Below are 21,796 nucleotides of genomic sequence, written 5' to 3' on the forward strand. Positions count from 1 at the left end.
ACAGCCTCTTTATGAGGAATCTGTGCTCCAGGAAGCACAGAAAATAACGAACCACCCAGCACACATCCTGAATCCTGAGAATCAGCTGCTGCCTTCAAGGCAACGGCTCAGAATGCCAAATGTAGATTAAACTGCTACTGAAACTCATTCCATCATCCATTCATTCCATCCTTCATCAAGAAAAAAAGCCACTACAATTCTAAAAACATAGCATAACAGTTCAGGGAGAAGAAAGTAAGATGGTGAATGAATGTAAATATTTGGGTGTAACACTAAATTCCAAACTCAAATTTGACAAACATTTCAAAAATATTACAAAGACAGTAATAAACAATAAATTTGCTTCAAACTAAAAAGACATTAAATCCAATCAAAGCTGCACATGGGTACATGCATGCAATGATTTTGTTCATATATTTCTAATATTTCTGTATAACCAAGCCTTAAAAATAATGAATAAAAACCCCATGAGTTGGCATGACTGTCACACACTCGCAGTACAATTTGCTCAGGTCTTTTAATTTTCTAACATCTTTGTCCCTTGAACTATTTTTTAAATGCCTTCAAATCTTAGCACCAGATATTTTATGCAAAACAGTGGTGGGAACACCAGGGACACAGCCAGCGCCAATTGTAAAATCACAAATTGGATGACCTCCTTGGGGCAGTCAGTTCCATAAACGGCTCCAAAATGTGGAACACGCGAACAACCGAAAAAAATTAACCCAAAATTTTTAACAAAAGTGTTAAAGGTTGGCTTAAGCAAAATCAGAGACGTGAGCATTTTTAATTATTCTATGATATCCTTTCGTTGAGTGTTGTAAGTGTATGTAACATTGATATTTGGGTCTTTATTTTATTTTTTTATTGCAACTGTATGTCATAAATATATGTAATCTAGATGCAAATATTGACCTTTTTCTCTTCTTTTTACCACAACTGTCATTGTATGCATATTATTATATATGTAACCTTGATATTTTCTCTTTTTTCTTCTTTTTCTTTACTAAAAGCTAAAATAGGGACAGGAGTTTGATACTGGCAGCAGCTATATTCTCTATATATGAAACGTCACTTCAGCTTCAGGTGGACTTGTTTTTTTTTTTTTTTTAGATTTTTTTTGGCCGTTTTTGCCTTTAGTAGATAGGACAGCACAAGTGTGAAATGGGGAGAGAGAGAGGGGCCGACATGCAGCAAAGGGCCGAGGCCGGAGTCGAACCCGGGGCCGCTGCGGCGAGGACACAGCCCCTATACATGTTTTAATTTCAAGGAGTCACAAGCCCAAAAGGTCCAACAGAGGGACCAACAGCTTTACTTCAAGCATGTCAGAACTGCACAGAAAGAAGGATCACAGAACTGAACCAGGAAAGATCATTCGAACTGTAGACAACAAAACAAAGAGCAACGAGGATATTTTAAGAACATCAACATTTATTTCACATGATATAAAACAGATGGGGTATGAACTTTTTGCATATTGACCCTAATAATATTAATAATAACATTTTATAGTTATAATATTCGCTCTTCTTCTTTTCAATGTGTACAGAAATTATGCTATCTTGTTTTATTTTGCTTTTTTTATTTTAATTTTTTACAGTTTATACATCTTTTTTAAATTTCTTTTATGTCCTGGAGCTCCAAAGTCCTACTTATTGCTTGGTACATGTGCTATTGTCCAATTCTTCACCACCTAGGACACATTAAAATGCAAACTATCAAATCAGTGTCACGTCCTCAGCCTCTGTATATGCTCTATAAGTCATGTAAACCAAAGGGAGAAAAACAAAAAGATACAGAACTGAAAGAGCAGACTGGAAATCCAAAACATTCACATAATGTGTGTGTCATCTACGGCCTTCAGGATTTAGATTCTCTGCTCTATATAAATAATCACAACTTCTGCAAAATACTTAATTCTGTCCAAGAAAAAAAAATCAGCAGCATGAAGTGGCACCTTGTTGAAGTAAAAATCTACTTTATGTTCATATATATACCGTGTGTGTGTGTATATATATATATATACTTTTTATACTTTTTTATATATATTTATATATGTATATCCAAAGAAGGACAATCTGTTATGTTGCAGTTGCAAAATGAAACCAGTGTGATAAGGGAGCGTCTGTACTCAAAGGAACACGACAATCGAAATCAGAGCAAGTTAAAATTCAAGCGCATTGGCGGTCACTTCAGGGTTAAAGTAAAGCACTGCATGTGTGTCGAGTTTTGGTGCTTAGCCCGTCTGCAGTGAGACCTCTTGAGTCCTCCTACATGCAACTGTACACTAAGCTCCTGCAGCAGTACAGCTCATATCCCCTCCCCCACATCAGTAGAATATGCTAACAAGTATGTTAAGATGACTTTAATACTTAGTAAGGTATCAAAAGTTGTGTGTATTGATGTTTGTGTGTATATGTTTGGCAACACATATCTATGGATCCACAGAATATCACCCTCAAAACAAGTCATGCACACAGTCAAGATTATAAAATGGCTGAATCTGATATATTCAATGCCAATGGATGTAGCAGGATTGAGGGACAAATTTTAATCTCTTTTTTTAAACTACGTTTTTAAAAAAATTACACATAAATCTACCTCGTAACTTGTATTTATAGCAATAGAGGCCAAATGGGAACAGCAACAAAAAAAGAAAGAGAACCAGGAAATAGCCTCCTAACTAGTGTCTGTGCTAACATTAGCTCGTAGCCTTACTGACCCAAGAATGAAAAGGCTGACAACCAACAGCCTGAAAATATGGTAGAAAGAGATTTTTGAGGATATCCAGAAATGAAGTATTTTGTTCCTGACCACATGCAGGATGTGGTGAGGCCTTGGTGTGAATAGTTCCAGTCAGAAATTCATGTGCACAAACATATCCCCTTTTTACATCTTAATTTCAGTTTAGACGTTGGTTGCAGGAGCTTTGAATGAGTTTTCTGTTGTCAAACTGCTCTTTGAAAAGTTATAATTCTATATTCGTCTGCACAGGCTGCATAACAGCTTGCATTCTCTCTCATAATTTCCCTGTAAGATAAAATGCTGACATTTACTCAACGTTTGAACTGCAAAATTCTGAGGATGTTTTGGTGATGTTGAGAAGTGACAGATCAGACAATGTTCTTTTATAAAAAACGTTTTCAAAGCAACATTCAAAACATGTTATTAAGGACTGAGATTACAAACCATTTTTTAAAAAATAAAAATATAATGTGAAAAAAAATCAAGATTTTTTTGTTGTTTATAGGGAATGGCACTTTAAGAATAACATTCTGGGAACTAAAAGGAAACTTGCTGCTGAAAACATTTCTACAACATTGCATTGGTTGCATTGTACCATTCTCAGAACAATTTTGGAACCACAAATTGCTAGCTGGCTCATTGTCCTGGGTCACATATAAGCTTTTATATGAATACTATCATAGTATCAGTATTTTATAATGTAAAGGTGGATGCTATTATTATATGTAGCCCATAGGTCGGTACATATCATGAATGTATAAATTAATTATCCCTGCCTCAGCTGGAGTTAGATTGTCCACTGCAACACCATAGACTGTGGCAGTGATTTCTTTCCAGACTGTGTTTTTCCAACAGAGCCAGTTGGTTAAACTGGACCAGGGACAGCAGTATTTCTCTCTCTAGCTGGAAGATGTTTCTCCTCCTGGCGATATTACGCCTCTCCATGTCTCGAGGGGAAGCCTCTAAACCCAGAATATATCAGACTGAGATATTTCAATGATTGTTTCCAGCAGCCATGCTTATCAACAGCAACTCATTCCTATGCATCATTAGAATGTTTCATGAATCACACGCAAACTCTATCATAGGATGATTTCTCTGTTTGAATTTGTGCTGATTTGTAGGTTAGATTGATAAATGAGAACCACTGTCCACATGTTACACGTGTAGAGCCGTGACCTGAAGCATATTTTCACAGCCTGTTTATAATTACAGTAACTATGTGTTGGGCTTTGATTGCTGCAAAACAAGGATGACCTACCCTCAGTACTGTGCCTGAGTGCATGCTGAGTAGAAGCAGAGTGAGTATTGAAGCGGCTGCTTTGCTAACATGCTGTTGTTAATCCAGTCTGTGGAGACATAGTCCGTCTTGGCTGCTTGTGTCTGTGGTTGTACTGGGCTGCCACCAGGTGTTCATTTGAGTTAGTGTTAAAATAGTGTTCAAGAGGCCTACCCAATTTAAAACTGAATCAACAGATAAAACTCTAAAAACAATTGTTTTTTAAAAGACGTTCAGCCTTTCTATACAACAAACACTGTCAGGAGTGAAGTGATGACTATCATGTAAGTCAGGTTGTTTGAGTAATAATGAACCATTTCACAATCTTACTGTTATGCACAAAAGTTTTGAGACAATCGGACTCCATAGAATGTGTGTTTTGTTCAGGGACACGCCAGTATGGACAGATTTAACAGGTGCTAAAGATACAGTATATCTGCCTCTCTGTCTGTGTGGATGTGACAGCGTCCCGTCTGTGATGTCAGTCAGTTAGCGGGGCTGTCATCCTCTCGCTCTCAGTCTCCTTGTGGGCATGGAACAGTAGTATCAAAGTAGTCCCGTTGTAAACGCAGGAAGCCGTGGAGCATGCTCTATGCAGGCAAGCTACATTTGGGCTTTACAGGATGCCAGTGTGGATGTTGAGGCTGGCGTAGCTCACGTGTCGCTTCTCACCAAGGTGAACGTCTGCGCTGGAGGGAGGAGAAGAGATGGAGAATAGAAATAAGAGTGAGGAGCCATTGTGGAGCAGTTTTTATGGTATGTCGTGTTGCGTTGTCCTGCCAGGGGGCCACCGCCATCAGGGAATGCTGTTGCCATGGGAGTGGACACTTGCTCTGCTATGGTTTTTGGGTGGGTGGAGCTTGTCAAATGGCATCCACAATGTTGCATTCTGACGAGATGAGCAATGTCGGTCACTTCACCTGTCAGTTGTTTGAATGTTATGGCTGATCAGTGTATGCTGTTCCAGAGTCCCAATCTGTAGCAATAACACCATGTAAAAACCTGCCGAATCACACTATCCATGACAGCATAACCTTAAATTATGAAAAGGCAGAGTGCTGATATTGTTATTATTATTGGAGCAATACTGTGTCAACAGCATTTCAGTGTTGTAGCTGTAAGGGTGAAGCACATATTTCATACTTAATTAACTGTTGGATAGTTTAATCCATAACATTGCAATGTTATATCAAATGATTTCAGGTTTTTCTAAGTAACAGAAGATATTTGGGTGAACATGAAATAGGGTGTCAATGATGGCAGACACAGATGATACAACCTTAAAGGTCACAAACACAGACTGTACTTAAAGATGGACAACATGACAGCTTCCCTACAGTGTAACTTTTCAATCTGGATCGCCCCCTGGTGTCTGTCTGCAGTGCAGGTCATAAAGCCCGCTCCTCCATGTTAGTGAATGGTCATAGGCCAAACTAAAAAGTACACACCAAATACATTTTTCTCAAAGATGGTTTCTGTCACTGAAGGTAATTCTCATCACTCTGATGTTTGTTCAAGTGTTTATTTTTATGATTAGTTTAGTTTTAATGAGTTATTCAGTTCTACAAAAACTGGACTTTCCAACAGCTGTGACAGCCAGTCCAGGCATTCAACGCTCACGATTGATCAGACAGGTTTGGGCAGGAACTAATATCACTTCTGCACAGATTCCAGCTCTCAAACTCGTCACAAGCGCAAGATGGCAGTGACCGTACCTCGGATATTTTAACCTCATTTAAGCATAGTTGGCGTAATGGGGATGCTTTGTCCATGTTTATATACAGACTACAGTCAGGAGATGGAGGGACTCTTCACTTACAAGCCAACATGTTGTTGTTGTTGTTATTGTGTTTCTTGTCGTCTGATGTCAGCTGGTTGGAAGAGTCCAGTCTCTTCTCCAGCTTCTCCTCTCTGGTGGTTTGTTGCATCACATCTGCTTCCTCCTCCCTCGGCTCCGGGCTCGGCGTCTCCGGCTCAGGAGTCTGGAAGCTACAATCAGCAGGAGCAGAGCAGGTCACACACTGACTCTGATTCAAAACACAATACTACTGACAGGACAAGAAGGAGAAATGCAATCATCTCTCGTCACAGTAACTTGTACTCCTGCAATCCCTTCGTGCTGGTTGCACAGCACTCCAGCCACACAACGGCCCTACTAAAAACGTAAAAGTCTCTCCTTTGCCTTTTTCAAAAAATCTATGCTCATACAATAAACTCCTTTTTTCATGCCAAAAGATGTAGCAGGATTTAGGGACAATTTTTATTTCTACTACTTTAAAAAATCACATATACATATGCATCTGACATGCATCTGTTTCTATTATTGCTGTGCCCCCCCCCTCTCCCCCTCTCTCTTTCTCTTTCCTTTTTTGCCATGATTGTATTTCATTTGCTATTTACGACATCTATTGCTCGTCTGTCCGTCCTGGAAGAGGGATCCCTCACTATCCTCTACCGCTCTTCCTAAGGTTTCTTCCTCTTTTTTTTTCCCCGTTACAGGGGTTCTTTTTGGGGAGTTTTTCCTTGGGTGATGTGAGGGTCTAAGGGCAGAGGTATGTCGTACACTGTAAAGCCCTCTGAGGCAAACCATGTTTTGTGATAATGGGCTATATAAATAAAACTGACTTGACTTGACTTGACTTAACCTTGTAAGTTGTACCTTGTATAACATTGTGAGAACAATCCTCATGTACACCGATCCACATCAAAACAACCACAAACAGCTGAAGTATGGATGCCAGGCCAGTAGCTGGTGGTGTGACTAAGTAATGACACACATACGTTAGTAAGACCACACATATACACAAAGTGCAGCTGTGACGGCACCTTTCTCATAGGATCCGCACACTGCCAGTTCACATGGCGACAGAAGGGGTGGCATTTTTAAAAGTTTACACTCAGGAATCCGGTTTCAAAACTTTGTGTTTTCATGCCCTTAAAATGTTGTTATTGTGTGACTGAAATGCCAAGCCACAACAAAAGTTTAACGTCATGCAAAAATGGTTACCGTGTAAATGGTCCCTTCATCTGCTTTCACTAATAAACACTAGTTTCTAACTCAGACTGCACATGATTTTGTTCAAAAAGACCCACCTTCGTCTGAAATCATAAATAACTTTTTCCATAAAACTGGTCCCAGACATTGATTTAATTTCCTCTAAGGTATGATTCTGAGAACAAGTGTTCCATTAGGGCATACTGAGGCTAAAAGCTTCACCAATCAATATTTATTATCTTACAAATGGATGGCTTTGGTGACGTCTCACACACACACACACACACGCATACGTGCCCACAGACGCACACGTGCGTGCACACACACACGCACACATGCGCCCACAGAGGCACACACACACACGTGCACGCACCTGTTTTCAGTGGTGGTGTTTGTTGGCGAGCTGGTCAGATCTTGCTCTCTGCTTTCGTCATCCTCAAATGGCTGCAGGTTTACAATCTCCACATGCTGTGGCTCTGTGCCCAGGTCAAGAATCACCACCCTCTGGCTTTCACACAGCTGAAACACACACAACAACAAGGAGCTTGTTTAGTTCCGTTCACTCAAAGCAAACTTTAATGCACCTTTTTAAAACAATAGCAATAAGAATAGTGCTTCATATCAGGTTGATAATACAGGGTCCCTAATAAATACAAGAGGAGAATCGTGAATAGGTAAAAAAAAACTTTCATCCCTCTATCATTAGGAGGGTGTAAAATGATGGGCAGTGTTGCATGAATTGAAGTGCTCTTTATGTTTGCACCTGCCTGTGCTTCTCACTCTGTGTCTGGTTTTGCACTACGTATGTATGGAAAAAAAAAAATTCCCCAGGCACAAACAAAGTAATCTTGAATCTTGACGTGTGTTTCCCTGCAGTGCCAGCCTACTGATGTGCATCTTTAATGTCACCGAGGCTTTAATTCTGTGCTGTCCTGTGTTGTTATATTTTACACTCAAATACAAAAAGAAATAGTGATTCCTCCAGAGAAATGAATATGAATATTGGCCAACAATGAAATATGTCAGTATATTTGAGTTCTGCCAACAGAGGTCAGTTTGTGAGTTACTAGATAAATAAATCAAGTGAGAGCAAAAACTAAGAAAATAGATATAATAATAAGTCATTTCAGAAAATAAATAAGCAGATAGAAATAAGAAGAAATAAAACATGAATGACTGAGTGAGTTAGTCTCTCATTAATAACTAATAATAACTAACTCATTAAATGTTTTTCTGTCCCTACTGTGTAATGAAGATGTGTGTACAGTCTCTGAGCAGCATCCCACAGGAGAGCAGCCCAGAGCCAGCCATCAATCCTGGCTGAATCCAGGAGATAAACCCTCCAAAACCAGCCTGCCTTCTTCCACATTCCCACAAATCTTGTGTTATTGTCCCAGATTACACTCTGACATGTTGCAGCCACAATAGCCCATTATCTGCTGAGTGGCAGAGTGAGCTGGGATTACACATGGGGATTCGGCGCAGAGACCTGTGTGTTCAAATTCCTTTGACTTTCCTCCACAGCCTCCAGACACTGCTCTGTACCACTTTACATGTGAATGAATGAATGAACGAATGAACGAATGAATGAATGAATGAATGAATGAATGAATGAATGAATGAATGAATGAAGCTCTGGTAAACATTCCTGCAGTCAGCAGCCAATGGCACACTCCCTCTGCAGCATTGTGTTGTGTGATCAAATGCTGCCTTCACGTGCTCCTGGGAAATATCTTATTTACTGTATTTATGAGTTATGAGCATATGAACCAAAGTCCACATGATCCAAAGTCACGACTGACTTGACTAACTTGAAATTGGGATTGTATCAGTGAGAAAAAAAACATCCTTTAATGCAACTTTTAGCTCTCAAAATAAAGAAAAACTGAAAATGAATAGAAACTAAAGCAGGAACTAGTCAACATGTTGTCCCTGGCTGAGCAGGCTGTGTCTACAGTACCTCATTGTCTGTCCTGTTGGTCTCCGTCTGTAGCTTGTTGACACTTGGCAGGGTCACGTCCTTGTCCCCCTGCACCTCCTCACACTTGTCATCCTTCACCTCCTCTGCTCTCTGCAGGTCCTGGAGATATAAACAGAATTTAGTCATGAGCTGTCAAGTTATGTGCAACATGCATTCCAAGCACATCCAGTACGCCAGTTTCAGAACCAACCCTTGATTTAATCACTATCTCAACACTGAGGAAAAATGATTAAGTATAACAGTGATTTCAATCAATAACTAATACTATTACCAGGTCTGTGTAAATGTAGTCATTTAATGATGTAGTACTGCATTTGCAGTTAATCAAAATTATGATCTCAGTAATACAAAATTGAGTATCTGCTGATACCAAATCCTGATCCAATACTTGATAAAACAGCTTCACAGCGCACACTTTAAAATGATTAAAATAGAATGTAAGTATATAACAACTGAATAGCTCTGCAACGCATTAAGAATATAAATCCCTGCATCTAAGCTTGTCCTTAATAACGATTTTTAATCCAATTTCAGAAAGAGTTCGCAGAATAAAATAAATAACCCCGTCTTTAACTTTTTTTTTGTCCTTGTTGCTGTCTCTATCCCTTTCCTCTTTGGTCTATGAGCAAACTGGCTTGATTTTTTTTGAAAACGTGAAGAAGAGAGCGTCGAGCACTTTAACAAGAAATGGCCTGAAAAAAATTAGTAAAACATTACGAGAAAATTACTTAAAATAAGCAAAAAACAGTAAAGCAAAAAACAAACAAAAACAAAATGTGTGTCTCCACTCGGTGAAGGTGAAGCACCTTACACCAGAGTTGACAGTAAAGCGCAAGAGACTCTCACATGGAGCTGAAACGAGAGCTCATGATGGGATTCAAAACACAGTCCAACTGACAACCCAGTTCTGTTTTTTTTTCAAAGCCTGAACATCAATAATGTTTGTGCTTATTGATACTGCTGTTGAGTCCTGTGGGTCCTATATCATAACATTATATCTCAAGTCAAGTCACGTCATTTAAATCCAATCACTGGTCCACATACATCAGTTGTTATCAAATTAAACTAAATGCAGTGGTGTCAACTGTATTCAGGTTGAAAAAACAATGTCAGCTGCTGCTGCAGCACAGCAGTCAGTCTTCATTATCATCCACTCACAGCAGCAGTGGGAAGCACACCCAGTTTTTTTTAGTCCTGTCAGTTTAAAATAGTAATCCAGTGTTGAAATCCCAGTTGAAATCGTCAGGATAAGAACTCGTTAGCTAAATAAAAGAGGCTGCATAAAGTTTCACTGTGATGTGTTCAAGGTCAGTCACTGGTTAAGCAATAAAAGCAAAACCAGTTATTTTAAAAACATATCGTTGCCCCGTCTTTCCAATCCCTTTCCCAAGTCATGACTTTGGTAAATAACATAAATAGACACTGCATGTTGCTGTCATATATGGCGTGTGGTGTGTCACGACGAGTGGGATGTGTCGTCTCTGAGCATGAAACCTTCAGCAGTATAAACATCAGCTGATGTTCATCTGAGGATCAGATCGGGCTGATCAGTTTAAAAATACCTCGATAAGCCCCGATGCCGGTCTTTGAGATTGGATCAGGACATCCCTGATTTTCAGTTTTAATACTCTGCTTAAAATGTTATTTGTTGTGGATGAAACTAAGAACAAAGTAAAGATCACAACTACTGAGATCAAAAGTTCCCATGAACCTTTGCTGCAGCCTCAGCAGCTGTCCTACTCTGCTCCATATGAGACACCTTCAGCTGCTGCAGAGCTGCCTCCAGCTCCACAGGGTCTGCACAGGCCCCCTCCGCATGGATCCGACTCTGCACACATGCACGCACACACACGCACGCACGCACGCACGCACAAACACACACACACACACACACACAGAGGAATTAATTGATGGACTCAAATGGCAATTTTTTAGGTTAGGTAAGTACAAGAGGTAGCTCCTAAGCTAAAGCAGTGTTTGTGTGTATGTGTTTGTGTGTTTGTATGGTACACGTCACCTGCTGAATAACAAAAGGGTTGTCTTTGCTGAAGGAGGGTGAGCGGGATGGGGTTTCTCTCTTCTTCTCTCGGAGCGACGAGGCCTCCTGGTTTCTTCTCATCCTCTCCAGCTGCTCCTCCACACTCATCCTCGTTCTGCCCAGCTCTCGTTCCCCAAATCCCGTCTGATCCACGGCACTCCTCGGACGCTCCTGCACAAGACAAGACTTAGTGTTACAGTCTTTTGCTTTTTGCATTAAAGCTGTCCAGAGAATTATTTCTGACTGTGGAATGATTTCTGCCAGTTATAAAGCAGTGGCCTACAATGTAAGAAGAGAACAAGTTAAAGGAGCTGGATATTGTATGATTCAGTATGACAATTAATTGTTTGGGCAACCAGTCTGCCACCTGCTGCCAAAAGGGTGCAACAACTGGACAATACCAAATTAAATGCATTATGTCTTTGTCCTCATCATGACAAAATCTCAAGATATTATCCTCAGTTATTGTCCATAACTAATGCATTTTTTACTCTTGGTAATATCTTATGGAACATTTTTAATATAAAAGCTATAAATAGTTAGAACAAGATGACCAGTACATTAAAATGAACTAAAAATGGATCTAAAATGTCTTCCCATCATTTTATCTTATTAGATGTGTGAAATTTAATGTATGAATTCTTCAGTTATGGCCAAAAACATGTTTGGTGAGGTCACAGTGACCTTTGACCGCCAAATACTGATCAAGACACAACTAATTAAATTCCAGCTTCCATATGACAATATTCAAACAATATGAGAAAACATCAGGCAACGTGCAAAACTGATCCCTGCTCTGATTGATTGACTGTCAGATGAAGTGACATGTTGTAAATGCAGATTAGCAGATTAACAATCTAAAGAGCTCTGACACAAAGGAATGATCACCTACACAAAAAAATATACAAAACAAAATTCTGTTCAGCCACATTTGATGAATTGGAATCAGTTCATATTATCAAACTTTGTTTGTCTCTCTCTCTGGATGCTGAGGGGGAAACCTACTGATCTGGATTCAGACTTCTTGGTCTTCCTCAGGGTGACATAGGAGGCGATGGTGGAGGACTCTGGAGGGCTCATGGGAGATTTGGTCCGAGGAGGAATGATGCCCACTGGGTAGGGGGGCACTGTTGGAGAGAAGCAGGGAACGCTGTCACTTATACACCGGCAAACTAACACGGCACTCAGGCTAATTGCTCATGTTGAGACGGAAAAGGTCATATGCTCTATTTCACAAAAGATTAAAAATAAGCTCACAAAAAAACACTTTAAGACATTCAGGGAAATCATTGCTGTTTATCACAAAGTAATACATTTTGAAAAAATAATCAGTTTGATGAGTGTTTTAGTGTAATAACAGAATCAATATTATTCCAACGGTCACACCGTCAGTCCAAAATCCTTTAATATATGTAGTGTAGAGTTTAAAGGAATTTAATAAAAAGTATTAAGTGTACTTTTTGGCAAAACATGGATGCTTCACACACATCTTCCCCCGGCAGCACAGAGGATCTTTACAACCAGAACAGTTTACAGATAAGCGTCAACAATTCAGTATCTAAACAAATGTCTCACCTCCTGCTTCTGAGATACAATGTTGAAAAATAACCAGAAGGGTTTTTGCAGAACACTATGATGTCACTGTGATATCACACTGAGTTTCAAGACTGTAATGTACCATTTCATTGCTGTATCTGGGCAATCGTCTTTTTCTGTGAAAGCTACAAATCAGTGGAACATTCTGCCTGACAGTGGGAGGAGCTGCAGCTCTATCAGGACTTTCAAAACCTTGAAAAGACGGTTCAAAGCTGCTTAGCTCTGTACTTACTGACCTTGAAATCTGGACTTTAGAATTAGTTTTTTATTTGACAAGCATTAACTAGTACAGTGTACTATGGTGTTTAGCTTTGTATTGTGTGTTCTGTGTGTAATGTGCTTTTGTGTTTTATACTTCACTGTCTGCCTTGTCTTTGTCCTTTATCACTTTATAATGCATTTGCATTTATATTGTGTGTGGCTCTGCCTTGTATTGTTTGCCCTGTGTGTGTGTGTGTGTGTGTGTTTTAAGTGTACATCTTTATATTATGTTATTGTGCTATGTCTTTGTTCTAACCTGTTTAAGGACTGCAGATGCAATTTTCCCTAAGCTATAATTTAGTGCTGTGCATCAAATGGTAACATTTGTTTTGTATATGGTCCCTTTAAATAAAAAAAAAAAAACACAGTTGGATGTGACAGGAGGCACCCAGGAGGAATCCTGATCAGTAGGACTGTCCCGAATACCATTACCATTACATACAAACACCATACCTCCAACTGCTTGTCAGTGGTTGTGACACTTATAGCTTGTAAAGTTAAGAACTAGACAGTTACGCAGTACAACAATCTGACCAGTGTTCTAAATAAGTCTGTTAAATTATGTTGTGCATCTGAAATGATGTATCCTCATGGAAGATATTGAAATTCACTTGCTCTGTGCTGCAGGAAAGAGCTGCGGGGGGTCTCATGTGTTTACGTTCTGGTGTTGCTCTTACTGACACCAAAATGGCTCGACTCAGTCAATAAACAATTTAATAACGGTTGGGTAACTGTGTGTGACAAGTGCAGCAGCAGAAACACAAGCACCGAGGGGGCATTCCTCTGCTGCTGCTGCTGCAAAAAAGAACAAATAGCCGAATATTTGGGTCCATCCCGACTGATCAGATGTCTGAACCACCTCATCTGGCCCCTTTCCACATGAAAGAGCAGCAGCTCCCTCTGAGCCCCTCACCCTATCTCTAAGGCTGAGCCAGGACCCTACAGAGGGAACCTATTTTGGCTGCTCCTATCTGTCATCCAGTCACTACCCAGAGCTCATGACCATAGGCGAGGGCTGGAATCTAAATGTAACGGTAAACTGAAAGAAACTCAGAAAGTGCAATGCCTGCATCATTGCTGCTGCCACACATAACTGCCTGTACATCTCACGCTCCATTTTACCCTCTTTCATGAAAAGACTCAGAGATACTTCAATATCTTAACTCTCTATCATTTTTTGACTAAGAAACATGGATTGATCTCATATATAAGCCATTGAAACCGCATCAGTGTCAGAAAAACATTCACATCAGCCCCTTAATTAGACGTCCAATCAAACTTCAAGAATTAGATGTCTGATTGGCAATTAAATGTTTCATGAGGTGAGTGGTGGTCCAAACAGATTGGGAGCCTTTGCAAAGAAAATACTGCAACATATCAGAGCAGTACTGGGTGCATCCATCACTGGAAAAAGCCATGGCAAAGGGAAAGGAGTGACCACACAAGGACAAAATCACAAAAGGTATGCAGACCTAGCTGTAATGTTTTGGCTTGACACATCCTAATTTATAAGACCCAATAGGGAAGCAATCCTGATGCTGCAATACAGCGGATGCTTGGTGTAAATTAAGTAGTAGTTTGGGTAAAAGTGTGGATGAGGCCTGAGTACCTTTTGAAGCTGCAGTGTCCTTACTCTCATTTGAGGTCTCCGTCTTGTCCTTGTCCTCGGTGTTGGCCTCGTCTACTTCTTCCTTTACCGTGGTCAGCTCAGGCTCGCTCTTATACAGCCGGTAGTCTGGAGCTTGCTGTGAGGAAGAGATCACTTAAGGTCAGAATACAACACACCATGCAGGAGCAGTCAGCACACATAAACACAAATGCACACTCTGCGACTTTCTCGCTTGACTTTGCAACTTTTCAGACCTTTTTTTGCACCTTGCTGAGAGTAATCTCAATAAGCTGCTCCTCTGGCAGCATCACAGTGCCTCTCCCTTTGTTCCAACCACTATCATTCATTTAAATAAAGCCTAGCATGGGTTGCACACTAATTTTTAATTTCTTGTACTTATTTATGAACAATTTATCTGCCTTTGAGTCTATATTTGATTTTGCAGTTTTGCTTTAGCGGCTTCTCTTGAATCCTGTTTCTTGTCAGCGTGTGAGTATCCAGTGTTTGCCCTGTCTGTTATGCATGTGTCCTCTGTCAGTGTTTCTCTTGTTTAATGTTGTAAACTAACACGGATGCTCTCTCTGTTATGCTGCAAAACAGATCTACCTACGGGTACAAATAAAGCCACCTAATCTAACCTAACCTAACCTAACCTAACCTAACCTAACCTAACCTAACCTAACCTTTTTCTGATGAGATTGTTTAGAACTTTTTCATGCCATAAAAAGGGGGATTTCATGATTGAAGGCTGTATGCACTAGAGCCTTAGGTTAATTGCGCTGCTTGCGTCAGTTGGTCAGTTAGTGAGAACTTGAAACTACGGAGATTGCGACAGCACAGACGCTGGCTTCAAATGAGGTCACCAGCGCAAGATGACAGGAGCCGTATCCATTATATTTTGGCTTAATTTTTCTACAGTGGGAGAAAGATTAGATGTGTCATCCATCTCTAGATACTGGTACACTGAGACAGGAGAGAGTTACCAACTGCAACAGCTTCACACTTAACTCTATGCTTTCTTGGATTCGGGAACAAAAGCATTTGCTCAGTCTGAAAATTTGCTGATTCTTAAAATGTTTCAGTTTGGCAACAAGGTAACACCTACGGTCCCATCTCTCTTTCCTCATTTGTTACAGTGCCATCACAATAGTAGTGGCAGAGAGGAGGGTTCTCTGCTGCTGTAAAAATACTTTTGACTGTGCACATTCAAAGTAGAAGGCAAAACACGGTTAAAAAAGTGTTAATGTACAAAAACAAACGTCACCCTCATAACAGTAAAACTCCACAAATAAATACACACGGAGCAGAATGGGTGTGGATGCGACCCTGTAGGTGAGCAACAGTGACGGCTGGATGGAACATGAAATGAGGGGGTCAAAAGAAAAACAACACGAAAATAAAATCCAAATGAATCCAAAATGGCACTTGTTGAAGAATGAATCTCTCCAGTGCTGAGTTGAGATGTGAAAATGATGAGTATGAATGTAAACATGGTTGTGAGCACACATTGTCGGCGGCCTCAGTAAACCAAAGATGGACGGTGGGAGCAGACATGGGAGGGGCATAAAGGTTTCCCTTGGTTCTTACGCTGTGCACTCCGTTCCTGGAGCCAGCCTTGCGATCCTCGGGACGGTGTGTGTGTGTGAAAGGCGGCTGCCCGGGTGTGAGTGGTGGGGGTTCACGTGAGGGGGCGCTCTGAGGAGTCGTAGTACTGGGGAGGGGCGGGCGGGGGCATGCTGTCACCCTCCTTGGGAGGACCGAGTGGCAGCAGCGTCACTGCCTGTTGACAGTCAACACAGTTGGTCTCATTCAAAGGAAATCATGTCCCTGGACTATACTCAAGGTTATGGGTCAGGATCAGTAGTTTTTTCAGATACTTACTGCTGTTGGAAATCAGACTAATGATAGAGTCGACTAAAACAGTGTAGTTTGGTGGTTTAAAACCAAAACAATGAACTGAAAATGTTTTCATTTGCTTCAGTTCAGTTTGGTACACATTTTTTTCCATTTCCATTGTCAAAAGTTGTGGATGGAACAAATGGAACTCTTCCTTACCATTCCTGTTTTTTGTAACCTCTTTGTTGAGGTACAAGCACACTGATCTGATGCTAAAAGGTGGAGCCAGAAACACTGCAGTCTGCTGAATAATTATTTCATCGATATAAGGGCCTCACATAAAACTAGGCTGTCTCTGCAGTAAAAAGATCAAAATACTTTTGAAATTGGTGCTACATGAGTAGAGAAAACGTTGCTGTTGCTTAAGAGGTAGAAAATCTTTAATTACAGAATACTACGTGCCTGACGTAATGTGGACTGGGGCTTGTGAAACAATGGCGGCTGGCCAGATCTCATATTCCAGTTAAACAGTAAGCTGAAACATGTTACTAAAAATATTTGAGGAGAGAAACAGACAACTTAGAAACAGAATACTGGTTTACATTTGATAAGCGCTGCTTAGTTTTACTGTTTGATCTTAGTTTTTTCAGCCTCAATTTTCACTGTGCAGGAAGCAGTGTGGTGCCACCTTCCTGTTCACACACTCTCACAATTACAGCAAACTAGGTGTTAAAATACACTTCTGAAAACATTTAAGATGGGAAATAGTAACTAATCATATTTTATATTCGATCAGTGTAGTTTTACTGTTTGATTGTCTGAGTTTGAGAAATTTATTTCGACCGGATTATGTGATCGGCATATAACCCTCGCTTGCAGACAAAAACGCATTGTAGCGTGCTTACTGTGTGTCGCTTCAGTGCGCTCAAGCAGCACTAAATCCCTAAACCTCTAAATATTCTTTCAAGAGAGACTAGAGCCTGCTCTTTTTTGTTCTGAAAATGTTGGCTTGCAACCCTGTTCTGTGGATCATAAACGAGGTGCTGACTTCACTCTGTACCACCAGTGAACAAGGAATTACAGGGGGAAATGGGGCTAAAGACACTAGAATGCAGGGAACTGCAGAGTTGTAGATGGTTATCTGTGGGTGGCTCTAATGTCTGCTTGTCAATGTCTTGTCAAAACACAAGTTACAAAAACAGAATAGCCAGATGGCAGTCAAACCTGAAACAAAAACGTACACACATTGTTAAAAAACTATCTAACCTAGAAGGTGAGTATAGGTAATGATAGGCATCATGAAAACTTAATTTGGTTCAGGTCACAGTAGGCTGGTTTCCATTATAGATTTATGCAAAACTTCAGCAATATTTTTTGAAATGTTGATATGCAATTTCAATTTGCACAATCTGAAGGTTAATGGAAACCAGCTTTGTGACAGAATAGCTATGTCAAGCAAGTTTTAAGATTTATTTCATGGTGTACTGACTTAAAGTAAAACCTGTGGGTGCCTGGTAAAAGGGAAATTCATATAAACACTTTTCGTGTGCCTTTTAAAATGGTTTGCAAACTGGGAAAACTTAATGGGACTAGTATTTAACTTGCTAAAAAAAACAAAAGAAAAAGCAGATTTGGACTGTGCTGTGATGCTGCCTTACCTCATTCTTCTGTAGGCTGGAGAGCGGTTTGGAACCAGGTAACCCTGCTGGATATGGGAATATAAAGATGAGAGGGATGAGACATTTTCCACAACATGACATCTAAAAGACTTTTGTGGTCAGGCAATCAAGTAATGCGATTCTCATCAGACAAATATTAAAATGAATGTGAGAATATGACTTAATGAAATGTTATTGGAGAGACTCACTGCTGTCTATGCTCCGCTGTGGTTTGTTTTTGGCCAGAGCCTCCATCACGTCCTGGATCCTCCACAGCTCCTTCTGGATCTGGATGTGCCGCTGGCTTGGAGGCTCTGTCTGAGGACAGACACACACACACACACACACACACACACACACACACACACACACACACACACACACACACACACACACACACACACACACACACACACACACACACACACACACGCACGCACATACATACATAGGTGATGGCTGTTAAAAGCTTAATCACCCTAGGAGATGTGTGTGAGTGTGTGTCTGAGTGTGTGCATGTGTGTGTGTGTGTTACCTGTGGGCTACCCAATGCCTCCAGCTGCTCCAGCAAGTTGGACTTGGCCAGAGTGACATCTGCCCCCAACCTGTCGTACTCCCTCCAGGAACGCTCCAACTCCTGAAAACCAGGACACCAACTGACAGGAGGTTCATTGGACTCTGTGTTTGTGTGTGCGCGTGTGTGTGTTTGTGTGTCTTTGACTTATGTCTACATGTGTGTGCTCAAACAAACGTGCTTCCCAGAAGGAATTCCTTCTATTTGACTCCTTGTGGCTACCATTTGTCCCATTTCTATTTTGATATATTAAAAATAACAGAATTGTGAGTTGTGAGAATAATGAGGTATGATGCTGATTAATGACCAGAAAAGAGTTTTTGTAAAGCATCATGATGTCACAGTGAAGTTGACCTTTGACCTTTTGGAAATAAAATGTCCTTGCCTCATTATTTAGTCACAATGTGTGCACAAATTCTTGAGTAATGACTGTAAACATTATTTCTGAGATCACAGTGAACTTGACCTTTGACCCTTGAATTCTAACCAGTTGACCTGTTTGTGTCAAGTTTGAGGAACTTCCTTCAAGGTGTTTTTGAGATATCTCATTTACATGAATGACACAAACGCAAGATCACAATGACCATGACCTTTGACCACCAAAATTGAATCAGTTTATTCTTAGAAAATACAGGTCCAGCTGTTTCTTGGCCTGCACTTGTATTTAAAACAAAACATCAAGTTTTAGACCAAAGGCTCTATGAAATGGATTTTACTGACAGTTTGTAAGTGTCCTTGTGGTGTGTGTGTGTGTGTGTGTGTGTGTGTGTGTGTGTGTGTTAGGATGTGCTCACGCTGTTGACTCTGGACAGCTCTCTGCAGGTGCTGAGCAGGCCGTTCTGCAACACGTCTCTCTGCTGGACCAGGCTCTGTGTGGCTGCAGGGTTGGAACCGCTCTGTTCACTCAACTCCTGACTGGCAGACAGCAGGGCTGTCTCCAGAGTGTGCTGCCATACAACACACACACACACACACACACACACACACACACACACACACACACACACACACACACACACATAAATACTTATTGCACATACGAGTCTACACAAAGACAGAAAAATGAGTGCACACACTGAGAGCTGTACCTTCTCTCTGTGTAGCTGCTGCAGTTTATCCTCCTGCATCCTCACTGCTTTGTCCTGCTCACACAGTCTGCTCAGCTTGGTCTGACACACACAAACACACACACATCAACTACATTCTCTTTGAAATGTATCCATGTCACCGAGAAGTGGGCTCATCTTACATCTATGTCCGGCTCCTCTGTGCGCTGGATGAAGGAGCTGTCTTTGTAGTCGTCTGGACTGATCTGAAACAAGGAGGCACAGTCAGAGATGGACAGCAGGGGGCGACAGCAACACATCAGTTAGGAAGGAGATCTAGGAGCTCCAGCCATGATGAGCTCTCCTTCAAAATGCTACTGTATGCAATTTAGGAGAAACAAATGACCTGACATCTCATTGTTTCACCCAATTTGTCCTAATATATATGGCAGGGATGCTTAACTTGCTTTGTTTAGAAGCCAGTTTTCCAAAATGACAGGAGGCCAGGGGCCAGTCACAGCAGCCCCATACGTGTCTTTAGGATTTTAGGACATTTCTAGGATTCTAGGATGTCTGTAAGATTTTAGTAGATTTTTAGGGCTAAGATGTCTCTAGGACTTAAGGACATTCAAGGATTTTAGGACATTTGTCAGACTTTAGGACATTTGTAGGATTTTAGGACATTTCTAAGATTTTGGGACATTTCTATATTAGGAACTTTTAGGATGTTTGTTGAATTTCAGGATATTTCTAGGCTTTTGGGAGATTTGTAAGATTGTAGGACATTTTTTGGATTTTGGGACATTTACAGGATTTTAAGACATTTGTGGGATTTTGGGGCATTTCTAGAAAATTAGGACTCTGGGATTTTGGGATGTTTCTAGGATTTTAGGATGTTTCTAGGATTTATGGACATTTCTAGGATTTTAGGACATTAGAAGCTTAGCTAGGACCTCTGTTTTAGGTTGAGAATCCTCCATTGGCACTTCTTTTGACAAACAAGCTCTATTTTGATGCTGTTGTATAAACTCTGGCACCTGTATACCTGTATACTAAAAGTGCTCTAACAGTTCCCAGTGTAAGGGGGAAGTGAGTATCACTGTCATAGAGGATGGAGTCTGTCAAAGTGTGGGTTTATCAAGGATTGGATTTGTCTGATATCTCGCTACAGATTTCAGAGAGAAACTCTTAATATTGTTCCTGGCTGCTGTTCATTCCACAGGTAGGCAGGGAGGAAGGGGATGAAGGGATGAGTGCTCTGTGCAGATTCATTAATCCTGTTTAATTTCCCTTAAGGCTGTTTACCCAGGTGTTACCAGGGGAAGTGTGGCTTAATATCATAATGTAGAGAAAGACAGAGTCAGGTGTATCCTCAGAGAATGGATGCACGCTAATAATGACAAAATTAAGCCCCAAAATATTATATATAGAATTATCAAAGGCAAGAATGTCATTTTGTGAAGACATGTGCGCCAAATCATAGTTTTGCCTCCTCTGCTTTTACAGTATCAGTTTGATTTACTCAAATCTCAGATCACGGGTAGACAGCAATATTACAACACATCCTGTTTATAGTTTAAATGTCATTCTGATGCGTCCCTGACAGGGACTATGTCATCAATGCAGAATGTGATGTTGTTTTGGTGACATTATAACAACGCGCTACAACTTCCCCATTTTACCACCAGTTAGACAGTGTTGCATGACTTTGCATTGCTTTGCAGAGTCTGTCCCTTCTATACATCTTCACTCAAAACTGGTCTTTTGAAAGCAGCAGTGTTATGCTACAGAACAGCTCCTACAAACGTGAACATTAACTACACTGGAGCGACCGATGAGCCTTTCAGCCAATTCCTCCTAAAGAAAAGAGAGAGCTTGGCTGTTAGCTCAAACAGATGGTAAAAGATGAGGGCAGGCAGAGGCACAGTGTTAGTGGTCTGCAGTAAAGTGATAAAATACTCGTTAGACCCCAGCTCTTCTTCACAGCACCAATGCAGATCTGTCCCCAGCATACAGGAAATGTGCAAGGTCTCTGGATTAGTGGATGCTTGGCGACTACTCAATCCACCAACACAAGATTACACCTTTTTTTCCCCACCAAAAAATACGCTATCCAGGATTGACTATTTTTTTTTTGTCTCTAACTCTATAATTCCCTCCATAATGTCTAGCTCTGTT

General features: G+C 40.6%; 1 protein-coding gene across 1 annotated transcript in view; it reads right to left on the bottom strand.

The window, feature by feature from the left end:
- Positions 1 to 1,411: 1,411 nt before the first annotated feature.
- Positions 1,412 to 21,796, bottom strand: part of LOC121961725 (pleckstrin homology domain-containing family A member 5-like) — a 269,588-nt gene continuing 249,203 nt past the window's right edge. Inside the window, 17 exon segments of the mRNA XM_088073004.1 lie at positions 1,412 to 4,708; positions 5,844 to 6,013; positions 7,393 to 7,538; positions 8,980 to 9,099; positions 10,712 to 10,828; positions 11,018 to 11,209; positions 12,044 to 12,165; positions 14,505 to 14,640; positions 16,092 to 16,150; positions 16,153 to 16,197; positions 16,200 to 16,284; positions 17,999 to 18,045; positions 18,208 to 18,316; positions 18,534 to 18,635; positions 19,367 to 19,519; positions 19,661 to 19,741; positions 19,822 to 19,884. Coding sequence (XP_087929130.1) covers positions 4,641 to 4,708; positions 5,844 to 6,013; positions 7,393 to 7,538; positions 8,980 to 9,099; positions 10,712 to 10,828; positions 11,018 to 11,209; positions 12,044 to 12,165; positions 14,505 to 14,640; positions 16,092 to 16,150; positions 16,153 to 16,197; positions 16,200 to 16,284; positions 17,999 to 18,045; positions 18,208 to 18,316; positions 18,534 to 18,635; positions 19,367 to 19,519; positions 19,661 to 19,741; positions 19,822 to 19,884 — 1,815 coding nt within the window. The 3' untranslated portion in view covers positions 1,412 to 4,640.

This window comes from Plectropomus leopardus, chromosome 22, assembly GCF_026936395.1.
Source record: "Plectropomus leopardus strain MGB_pleo_1.0 chromosome 22, ASM2693639v1, whole genome shotgun sequence".
In the NCBI taxonomy this organism is placed as follows: domain Eukaryota; kingdom Metazoa; phylum Chordata; class Actinopteri; order Perciformes; family Serranidae; genus Plectropomus; species Plectropomus leopardus.